Below are 12,666 nucleotides of genomic sequence, written 5' to 3'. Positions count from 1 at the left end.
GCCTGCCAGTTGTGATTAGGCCCGTGCGACCTTACATTCCTGTTTTACATTATGTGTCATTCGGCCAATCATTTCCACTCTTTACTCTTCTATTATATATATCTACCTACCACTCTTCTATATCATACTCATCAGGGGCGGATCCAGCTTTTTATAAAGGGGGGGGGGTTGGGGTGGTATGCGAGGGAGCGTAGCGACCGAGTCCAAGCGAGCGGAGCGAGCGAGGGGGGGAGGGTGTCCCCCCTCCCACAGTAGGGAAAATTTTTGAAAATCTGTGTGTGAAAATGGCGTTTTCTTGCATCTAAAACACCACTCTTTTTGGTATAGAGGTCGTTGCCAAATTAACCCCCATGAAAATTTGTAAAATTAAGTTGCATTTTCCTGTGACATTTGTTCGCCCAACCCCCCCCCTCCCCCAAAAAGAAATAATAATAATAATAATAATAATAATAATAATAAATGAAATAAATACATAGAAATAGAATAAAATAAAATTACAAGTTTTTAAAAAAAGATAAGATTAAAAAAAATGGTCCTCGGATTTTTTTTTTTTGGGGGGGTTGCAACCCCCCCAACCCCCCCTCTAGATCCGCTTCTGCTCATATCATGTCACTCTACACTCCTTTATAAATGCCACTCCTACGTCACTCCTAAGTAGTTCTCCCACAATTCATAGTTAACGATAAGGTAAGGTGCAACAAAAATAAAGCTAAAATATACCACTTTTTGTACGTTGTATGTTTTTTGACACAGTTTATTTCATATTCACATTATTTTCAGAAGGAAAAGAAAACACATGAAAATACATCAAAATACATCAAACTGAGTCAAGGCAAAAATATTTTCGACGTAAACGTGTAAAGCAACCTCTATTTGAAATGCGTCTGTGATTTTTATTTTTTTCAAATTCATTGGTCTCGATCTCAATTTAGTTACAACTTCCGATAATGATTGTTTTTTATTCAAATTTGTTTTTTCTTGTTCAAATAATGATGTAAAAAAGCAAGAAGTGCTGAGCATTCGATCTTAATATTTTTTCTTAACCTTCTAAATAAAACTTCTTGGCACATAACATTAAAAATAGAAAAGCGATTAGATTATTTCAGCCTTCTTCAAAACGATCCAAATGCGTATTTAACCATTTAACCCTTTTCACAATATTTGATTGCTCATACACTGGGCATGTTGTGACAGTACTAACGATGTCCCAGCTTTTATTCAGAATGAAAATGTATGTATAAAATTGCAAAGTAACACTGATCCAAATACCGATGCCTTATTTAGATTAAAGAATGTTATGTTGAGCTGCAGTCAACATGAATTTAACTTACTACATGCTATGTGGAATTGTGAATAAGAGCAGATACGGGAAAGATTAGATAAGATTGGCACGGACCAAGGGTAAGAGAGAGATAGAAGAAGAAATGATGAAGGAATTGGATAGAGATAATGAAAGAAAACAAGATATAAACAAAGGGGGAAATATATAAAGAGAGAGAGAGAGAGAGAGATAGAGAGAAGGGGGTGGGGGGTAGATGTAGAGATCGTGAGAGAGAGAAACATAAAAAAGGGATGAATAAGTAGAATGAAAAGGAAAACAGGAAGTGAGAGAGAAAAGGTGGAAGAAACAAGAATGGAGAAAACAAGCGATGAAAATGAGAATAATGAAATTGGTAGAATGATTGAGAAAGAAAAAATAAATACGTGTGATAAAGATAATAAAACAATAACATTAAAGGTAAGCACACAAAGGTTTACAAGAGAAGAGGATACACATAAACCAAAATAGTCATCACATCAATTCACGTCAATGCCGCTCACAGTCGGCACGGGTAGAGCTCCCTCTACGGCGTCTCTGAAATTTACACTTTGCGCCAACAGATCAATTATTGTCTCGGTTTGCTTTCCCAATGCGTTCGTTGGACTGATTTTCTGACCACAGCTCTTGCCAGATATAGAGACTCCGCTACAATCTACATGTACTTCTTACGACTTTATCATTGTAGCGAAGTCGCAATGCATTCGCTTCTCGAAACTAGAATTGAGCAGAAAGCAGACCATTCTTTCACTGTAAGATTGAGGAAAAAGTGATTATGTAATAAACGATTTGAATTCCATACAAACTGCAAATAGAAACAATTCAGTTTTCCAAAATGAAAAGACGAACTAAAGCATCCAAGTTTGAATCTAAATGCATTGACGTGGGTACATCGTTACCATGTCAGATGTCTAAAAATCAAAGCTCATTTTTGACATTCCCTCTTTCCCATCACCATACTACAGAAATAGCTGGTCCTAATTAGAAAAAAAACCAAAACCACAGATCGGGCGGTCCAGTAAAATACCTGACAAAGATCACTCGTAAATGGACTAAAATTAAAGAAGGATTAAAACATAATTTGAATGACCAAAACATCTCTATCAGTCCCAATAGTATTAGCTTACCCCCATTAAACCAAGGCCCCACCACACACAATTTGCGAGTAGGGAAAAGTTTGAAAGAGAAACTATGATTGGACACTGAACAGTCTTCTGAGCAAGATGCGCATGCCAAAATGATCTTGATTGGTCAATTCAAATTTTGCGAATGATAACAAACTTGTGTTTCTTAGCCATGGCAAAAGGGAAAGTTGGGTGGGTTAATTCTGTCTTTCAAATAATATGTGTTGAATCGGAATTTAACAAAAATAATAATAATGATATGTGTTATCGGTATTAAACACGACATTGTGTAAATTCTTCCGATCATTTTACAGAACAACGCATTTTCAATCTTTACCCAACATGCCCAATATGGGGGTATACCTTTCGAACAATGTCCCCCCAAAAACTCAACCACGAATGCGTACAGAGGACAACATCGAATACTTTACACTAGTGCTTAACTCATGGTGTTGGTTCAATACAATTGGTGTTATTATAACACATTCTGTTTACAAAAATAAACATAACACTGTATGTCCAAACTCAGTGGTGTATTTTTACACCTTAGGGTGTTGTCCTCTTTAATAGAACATCGACAGGTACTGTTTGTACACCGTAATCTTTACAGTGTAGAGTGATAGAATAACAGTGCTTGTAAATATCGGAATATATCTGAGGCACATCAAAAACGATTGAAGCATATTGATTACAAAACAGTTCTCAGAGATGGATCCAGATTCTAAAAACATATAAAGGGGGTCTATATCCAAACATTATTCCAACACGAATCTTGATCATGATTATAGATTTGGACGTGAAGAAAAGTCGACATAATAGTTAGTACGAGTCATAAGCTATAAACTAATATTTATATCATAGAGATATTACACTAAAGACATACACATCTTGGTCAAAGTTCATTATTTCACTAACACACATTGCTGTAAAATGTTTAACATTATTAGTCATGATTTGCGTTCATTAAAGTCCTAATTCTGTTCTAGAAATGTAATACTGTGATCATGAAAAGAGTGCAATTTCGTCAAACACAGGACTGAGAAACAACGCAAAAATATTCGTCTTTTTGTACAAAATTTAAAATTTACAAAAATCAATAAATTCATTTCATAAAGCACAAGAATAATGATCATACATTGGCAAATTTAGTAGAAATCAATTATGAATATAACAAAACAATGTACTAACAGTGATTGTATATAGGCCCATACTTAAACTCATTAGAAACAATCCTTACTGAAATGTATTTAAATAGCACAAAACCCACCGTCAGGAAAAACAACAACAACCAAAATCAGACAGGCCTTTAGATAGTGATGTAAGACCAATTTTATATAGAAAAAAAATGGAATCCCATTAGAAAATACGAATCGTAAAAATCAAAGTCTTGCCACATTTGTCAAATATTGTTCACCCTTTCTTTGTAAAAGGCGTTCACATATGTGATCCAGGGCTCCAGATAATGCGGATAGAAAAGATAGTAGCACGTCGACTATGAACTACTAACACCATATGTTGTGCATGGGACTGCAGTATACTACTAACACTTTTAATGTCGTACACGAGTCAACCTGTAATCATTAAGTGCATCGTGAAGTATCTTATAAATACTTGGAAAAGTAAAGGTAGTTGATTATCATACGTGCTTCATCACTTAAAATAGACGAAACAGTGAAATTAGGGAAAGGAGTTTTGACTAAAAGTTTCCTAATTCAAGCACTCAATAAATATATCTTTTCACTAATACACAACACCATCATGTTTTCATAAGATCTATGATAAGGTCCTCCTCATAAATATATTCAGACGTGACAATCATATACAATTTGTTTAACCTTTGACACCATGGGTAAAATCATCTTTTTTCATATCGACAAAATATCGATCAATAAACACAAATTCATTTAAAATGAGATATAGGCCTAAGTTGAACGTAAAATGTTTAATCCATGCTAAGTGACTATTGTATCCAAAAACCTTACTCTGAGATTATTTAGGAAAGCATATGCCGCTATTTTCAATATGAAAAAAAAAAGAAACAAAAAATAACTACTCCCTGTTCCAACAATGAAAGGGATCATTCCCCCCAAAAGAGCAGATGTTCAACAATCGAACGATTTTTCAAACCGATTGGGCATCAAGAGTAATGAAATAATGCCCATCACGTACAGTCTATTTTTTGTCCATGTCTCTATGTGCTTATATGAACTTAAAATTATTAATCTAGTTCGTGCAGTTCCAAATAATTTTACCAAAAACCCGAGTGTGGAATACCAAATAAGACGCAAACAATATTTCCCAAACATTTAATAATAAATAATGAGTTAATTTTTGTTCAAATGTATGTCCAGGGGGTGTTTATTTGCATAACAATTTCACTAGATACCATTAGAATTACATGTATTTCAAAGTCACATTAGATTACCATGTTCAAATTCTATAAAATAATCTGGTTTGAGTGCAACTAATGTAGATTAATATCATGCCAAAGGTTTTTTTTTTAAACTGTTGAGGGGGATTTCGAAATGAACCTTGTGGATCTTGTAGTCTGGGGATATAATACTGATCCTTAAAACGATTCTTACTCTACGGTGGCTTCATTGATCTGTCTATCGGAACATTTTGCCATGCCGGAACACCACATTGAAGATACCATCATTGATGGAGAAGGAGGTGGAAAGTTGTACTGCTACATTCATTTTAGTTGTTAGATAAACACCGGTAGACAGTTTTTTTTTTTTTAAACTAATGTTTGATCACTAGAGGTATGAGGTGAGGTAAATGATGCGTTTATTCTGCATTAATTTTGGGCACAACATAACCCAGCATGGATTTCCAAACTCTGGCACAGTGGGATCACAACCCTTTAATACGTGGCAGTCGCACCAACCAAACTCACTCCAGATAGATCAAATCTATTGCGTTACTTCGAACGACATTCCACCGGTCGGTTTGGAGTCGGTTTCGTTGGTCTGACTGCATCATTACATTGGGCTGGTTGTTATATAATCATAGACAAGCCAACGCATCCCGTAAACTGAATATGATTTGTCATTACCGAAGACACTCGCCATACGACATTTCAAATGAAATCTACACGTAAGTTCATAAAATATTATCCAGAAATCACTGATTTCCAGTTGTACGTTTCAGCATATTTCTCTTTAAACAACAATATACTGATAGAGAACGTGGTCTTTATGATCGCCAAAAATAGATTGTAAACAATAGCTCTGCAGCAGGGAAAATACTCACTAAAACTTGCACTTAAAATATACTTGGCAGTGAAACAAAAATAAGTCATAACACTTGAAGGCCACCAATTTCATAAGATTAAAATCACAAAATGTATGAAAGAAATGCAGACATTGTAATTAATTAAATACGAATACATTCTCAGATTATGATGACGAATTCATGTTGACGAATATGTACAATCGTTATTTGCATTTACGATCGCGTCATCGGATTAATTCAGACGACACATATGTGATAATATCGATATTGACAGTTTTCATCGTCCATACAATTAAAGATTCCGATATCCTCCACTCTTCCGATACCGATATCTTACATGCTTTGATGTGGCGATCGGTGACGAGATGTTACTCCACCTTGTACGACACCTGTAAACCTTTAAATAAGTGAGTGGCTCAATTTACAGTGGATAAAATATGATATAGGTTACGGTGTTCGACATGCCACTTTTCACTGGAGCGACCTCTATGGTTTCTCCAATACCACGTAGAGGGCGCCTCGACAGAGTCTCATAAGTGTTAATCCACCTTGGCCTTTGCAGTAGCACTTGGTCCTGTCCTCACCATCGCGTCAACAACCTATGAAGGCTGTAAAGGGCGATACATAACAGCTTCGACCAGAGTTTGTCGTTCCCTGCGGATTTTTAGCACACGTTTGATCCATTATGTTCGTCTTTCAGCCTCTTGCAACAAGTGTTGTGTTTACCATTTCGAGAGAAATCTTCTCCTTCAAACGTCACAAGTCCGTTTTGTCTTCACAGTTTTGCTCTTGTATGCAAGAGTCTCCTTGCCGACCCCACTGACATACACGTCAAAAATGTATTTAGTGCCTGCCTTCAGGCCTGTAACCACTTCTGTCAAAGCGTCTCTTTCTGCTTCTGCACCATTGACCGAGCGACATAACACTTTCTCGCTCTTTTTCCGATTCTTCGGTCCATGACAACGGCTATCTTGCCTGATAAGGCCTCTACTTTTCGGATCTTCCTCCCGCATATACAAACAATATTGTGAAACCTCTTTTGTGCTTAACCACGCCAGCGTCACTGACGTACACTGTCTTAAGTTTTTGAAAACTCTTATCGTGCTGTCTTTTGGGAGCTGCGGAAAAGGGTACTTTGATGGATTTGTTGTCGCAAATATTTTATAATCTGTCGGTGTCCGCCTCCTGGTCTTGACTTTTATCAGAAGTTCATCTTCCACATTACGTATGCTGAAATGCTTAAGGGATTTCACTGGAGCATCTCGAATCTTCACCCCTTCTCTCCAGATCTCTACCGCAATTGTTTGCGAACATGACTGAATAGTGACATTGACATCCTGGTCACGCGACTTGCCGCTTACTGGGAATCTGAACTGCTTGATTGAACTCGAGCGTTCTGCCCTGATCGTTCTTAGCCCACCATCTTTTAATCTTATGATCCTCCGATCGGGAGGTTCGGCGCGGGTATAGATCGACGTTCCGATGAAGGCTACGCTTCGATTAGTAACTTGATCCACGGCAAAGAGATCAAAAAAGTATCTCGTACCTGGATCTAAGTTGGTAATCGTATGCAGGGTCTTTGAGCCGACGCATTCAATCACCATATCGGGCGCTTCATCAGATCTGCTAAGAATCGCTTGTTCTTCCTGAATCCGCTTCCTAGCCCGACGCATTTCTCTTTCCGAATCGAAGCCAAATCTCGTTTGCGATGACGGGAACGGATTGGAACCGCCACCTGGAACACTAGCCTGGACACCACACCATGTGTGGTAGTTTCGTCTGGTGTTAATCGCCAGGCAGTATCGAACCGGTTGATGGTAAACCACGTCGGAAGGACTCGGCTTCCACGCCAACGACACCCGGTTCTTATTGAATGACGTCACATCGACTTGCGGATCACTCGGGAGCTCTGGAAAGAAATGATCTGAATCGGGTGTCGACGTCGCGTAAATCTGAAAGGACGTCCCTCGTTCAACACTCCGCACCTCTAAGACATAGGTGCACGCTGGAGATGTGTTGGTCATATATTTTCCCGCGTCGTAACCTGAATAGCTTTTCAGGATCGTCCCAGGGGTAGTTGTAGGCTGCCGTCGAGGGCGCTGTTCGCTTAACTGGTCAGCAGCACCTGGAAAATCGGATGGAAAAAAAGAATAAGGTATAAATTGTTGACCATTGTGGGTAAATGTGTGTTTCCAAAAACTGAATTGATAAGAAACATTTGTCGTATCTATTTCACGGCGCAAAGGTGGTCCAGGCAGTGGGCACTACAAATTCTTAGGAACCTCCTTCTTACTAACTATAAACGTGCTTAATTCAACGACGCTTTGCAAGCTAGTGTGATTTTGGCCCTGATCGATGATTCTCATGGTTGGGTATTTGCATATGTATATTGGATATGGCTGGGCTTTCATAAAACAGTAGCCAGGAAATTTAATGGCTAACCCCGAGATGTGCAATAAGTGTAACACCTTTAAGGAATAGGAAACACATGGAGAGGGAATAATTTGTCCTCCGATGTAGGGTAATGCGAAAGGATGTGTGCGGATGATGTAAAGGCATTTACCAATGCTGAAAACACACGTACGAACTTCGCAACATACCGAGGACGTGGTCGGTACGCTGACTCATTGCAAACGGTCCCAAATTATACTTGCATAATTAAAGGGGTGCATTTAAAAGTCCCCGATTTGCTCTGATGGGTCCTCGGTTGTATATCAACAATTTCTTAGGTATCCTTGATGTACGAGATTCCTTTTGACACGAAAATCGTCAGGCAGTGGCATAATTGAAATAAATACACATGATATCGATTTCCGCAATAAATGTACATGTGTGTGTGTGGGTGTGTATGGTAAAAATACTGAGAGCATGTGTTCGTGTGTGTATTTATAAAGAGGAGAATTTACTTACTGGAACCACTGCCGTCCTCTGGGAGCTCTAGCATTGATAAATTCCATTCAATCCTGGCCGAACAAGGAGTCACCACTATTCGTACTGGGGTGTTGTCTTCATCAACCGTGAAGAAAAATCTGGACATGAAAAAGAAAGAAATGAAAATACAATCATATGAAGAATAAATACATTTCTTTATGTTTACTCACGGAGGTGAAATAAATGGAGTGATATAAAGTGACACGGAAACTTCTTTTGCTAAAATGACAGCGGTTCAAAATGTGTCAGGGATTTCGTGTTTGACAATCGCACTTCAAGACGATGGATTTCAGCTAATTACAGTTGTATGTGTCCGACGCCCCCTGAAACTTTTGAAATACTTTCGGGAAAATGCCAGCTTGGTAGAGAAAAAAAATTATGAGGAGATAGTTGTGTCTCGTGTGAGTCTAATCCAGGGACTGAACGGCAAGCAGACATGGTTGAAATCAGAACAGAAACACCGTTGCTTTACAACGAAATGGAAATCAAATTTACTTCGGGTCATGGAATGTTAAGGAAGAACATAAGGAAGATCTTAAATGTCAAACAAGTTGTTTCAACCAGTCATGTAACAGACATATTAATAGATGATTGGTGCTGTTGGTAGATGACTGTTTAATCGTGAAAATTGTCTCCCCCTAACATGTCTAGAGGTACCTCACATTGTACCAAGAGGGATCATCATTTCGTGCTAAATTATTTTGGATCTTTGCCAGAGTGAAGACGGTTGTCATAACCAGAAAAATATGAAATGCAAAATTGGGACAGTATGATATAAAAGAAAGTTTTTACAATGTCAACTGGAAGTTTTAAAGGAAAGATGGGGAACGCAAGAAGTACAAGAAAAGAAGGGATACTCAAGAAAGTTTATCAAAGGAAAAGAACGAAAGAAAAGTGAAAGGGCACGTAATGTTCACATCTGTATTTCGGCACGTAGGGGAAGTTTAATTTGGGATTTCAATGTAAAATATAGAGGAAGATGATTTTAATGGGAAAATGGAAAGTAAAAGATTTTCAAGAAAGAGAACGAAGGTAGGTAAAGCAATGGAATCATACAAGGTAAGGTCAGAAATGATTCAGAGTGTCAGGTTTATTTGTAAAGCTCGAGAGGTTTATATCGGACTAATTGAGGGTGTGCATGGGTGTAATATCGATGAGGGTGTGGATGTGTGTGTGTGTGCATGTATGATATACGGATGGGGGTGTCATTCTGTGCGATGTGGATGAAAGTGAGTGTGGGTGTGTAACATAGACGAGGGTCTGTGTGTAACTTCGATGAGGGTGTGTATGTGTATAATATGGATGTGTGTGTGCGCGTGTGTGAATGAGGGTGTGCGTATGTGTGCATTACGGATGAGGATTTGCGCGTGCGCTCATCTTCGTCGTAAATCTGACCGCAATGAGCTGACCTTAAAGGCTTAGAGTTCATCAGCAGTGTAAGCATTACAACAACGACTGTTTAATGGGATGGCAATTTTTTGAAGGATTGATATTGTTATAAGCCCCAAGAAAAATAAACGGAATCCCCGGGTACAGCTCAAGAGACACACGCGAGAAGGTTGGCTAGAGTTTGTTATGTCTTCTCAGAGTATAATGTTGGTCTCCTTTTACAAGCGCCAAGACGATTCTGGAGATATGATATGATGGAAATATGAGTAGGTCTCTTTTTAGAGGGAGTGGGGGGGGGGGGGGTAAGGACGGGCCTTGGTCGGCGGCAGTGTAGCACAAACCAAGCCAAGAAGTGTGATTGGTCCAAATTAATCATGGTTTATAATTTGGCAATTATGGACCACTTTTCATCATTTTATGAGGGTAATATCAGGCCCTAAAAAATATGGAAAGCCAGCGTCCCGAGATTATTTATGCCCCTTTTCCATTCTTAAAACGTGAAAAAGACAATCGGGTAATCAACTTTTCATATTTCATGTGCTACCATTATGCGATGATGAATTGAATATCCAATGATGGAGATCATGCTTCACATATCGGTAATAATAGAGTAAACCACAAATTTACATACTCATTTACCCGGTTTCAGAATTATTTTATGGAAATCAATTTACTTCAAAGGATGTAAGAATGAGAAGAAAATAGGTCATGTTCAAAATGGCGTACTAATTGTATGATGGCTACCATTAGTGGCTCTCCTTACGGGTTCGCTAGAATCAAATCAAATTCGACCTGAGATTAATTTTATATTACGAGCATTACAACATTTCTGTCATGATCTTGTCCCATAAGTATCATCTGGTCATTGACGTCATTAAGATGCTCTGAATCCTACCACAAGTCGTTAATTGATTACGTGGACGTCCGCCAAATACACTCACTCATATCCTACTATACTTACATACTAAATTTCATGGAAATATCTAGCTTATAAAAGTTTTAAAAAGCACATTATTATTATCAAGATCTTGTCCCCTTTGTGGGACACACAATATTGATTGACTTACTTTTTGGTGGTTCCCTGTGCTGCATAGGCTGTCATCTCCCTGCCGTCGGGCAAGAGGCCGTTCTCGTAGAAGAGCTCCGGGTGCCGCCCAGAATCACCAGGGGTGTTGCCCGGTAGCCGCTGCGATGGGGAAAGTTTGGCCCGTGACACCAGGAGGAGGAGAGGGAGGAAGAAGGTCAATGGTGGCTTGAATAATGAGTTCATGACGGCTGCAAAAGCAACAAGGATGAGTCCTGGTACCAGACTGGAATAGAATATAAAAAAAAGTGAAAAAGAGAAATTATTGATAATATTGTTGTTTTATTTCATGTAAAGTATCTTAAAGAATACGAGGGACACAGCAAAATCATTTTGTCGTTAAGATTAAGAGAGAACAATACGAAGAACATGGTGGCATTGGCAGGTTTCGGGTCCGTAGGACCATGGACCTACTACAAGGTCCATGGTAGGACAATGTGAAGTGACTGATCATAAAGCTAACTCTTAAATTGAATATAATTTACCGTTATATGTAACTCACCACACAAATCAACTACATGATCAATCGCTAGGTCTTGGGTTACGGGGACCTGATTGAACACTCTTAAAATAGTTGGGCAAAACATGCCAAACTTTTAACCAACCATGGTCAACATACTGTCCACACAACGATTGGTTAAAATCTGTCCAAATTGGGTAATAAGACCTAATAATTGGGTTATAACTTTGCTCAATTTGATAATCATTGCCGAAAATATATATATATATTTTTTACCAACATACATTACCCAACACAGTCATGGCAGTGGACGGTATGTTGCCCAACATTTTAAGAGGAGGGACAGGCCAATTGTTAAGACACAAGGGCTTGCCCCTGCTGAGTCTATTATCTACTAAGAATGATCAGGCAACGCAGTTGGACCATTTGGTCCTCTCTGGTCGCCCCTCTGTTCCCTGTACTGCAAGTGATCTTTCACTTGCAATGTAAAACAGGATTCTGTGTGTTTTTAGTGCACAGGAACTGTGTAGGGAACCAACCAATGAATAGATTAAACGAAATTGAAATGTAATATTTTTAAACGAAATCTTGCAGCTTCAATATAATTCATCAATTGAACAGCAATTTGTATTAACATTGACCACAATTTTCTAAAATAGTATGAAGTTCATTAGAGTATACGGAATGAATTAAGAAACAATAAAGACGGTCAACACACAATGTATGCACTTTTCCCCTCCCTGGGGGACATTCCCACAACGGTCTCCAAATCAATGATGTAAATCTGCTACATGGATACATTCAAATGCCTTTTCAGAGATGAAATATTTATAATTTTACATGGCACAAGGGAGTGCATGATGGGTCTTTCTTCAATAAAGGAGCACATAGATAGTTGGAGGGCATCAGAAGATGGGACGAAAAGCATAGTCATGCTTTGGGGATTGGACGAGTAAATAAACGGGCTACATGTATAAGCTCTTCGGATTACAAATCACATCTATTCACGCTTCTCACATTAAGGTTGAATAACACCATCCCCCTGTTGGTTGAAATCGAATCCATCAGAATATTGAATGAGAGTAGGATGGGAACTGATTTAACCATCCACAGAAGCATGGGG

General features: G+C 38.5%; 1 protein-coding gene across 1 annotated transcript; it reads right to left on the bottom strand.

Annotated features, from left to right (window-relative positions):
* Positions 1–736: 736 nt before the first annotated feature.
* Positions 737–11,308, bottom strand: LOC135157464 (protein NDNF-like). Its single transcript, XM_064113003.1, has 3 exons — positions 11,067–11,308; positions 8,590–8,708; positions 737–7,804 (listed from the first exon to the last, which is right to left on the bottom strand). The coding sequence occupies exons 1-3, from the start codon at positions 11,267–11,269 to the stop codon at positions 6,429–6,431; spliced, it is 1,698 nt and encodes a 565-aa protein (XP_063969073.1). The 5' UTR covers positions 11,270–11,308; the 3' UTR covers positions 737–6,428.
* Positions 11,309–12,666: the final 1,358 nt, after the last annotated feature.

Source organism: Lytechinus pictus, chromosome 18 (genome assembly GCF_037042905.1).
Source record: "Lytechinus pictus isolate F3 Inbred chromosome 18, Lp3.0, whole genome shotgun sequence".
Lineage (NCBI taxonomy): Eukaryota > Metazoa > Echinodermata > Echinoidea > Temnopleuroida > Toxopneustidae > Lytechinus > Lytechinus pictus.
Note: the sequence above shows the minus strand (reverse complement) of the source record. Positions and strands in the feature narration are given on the sequence as shown.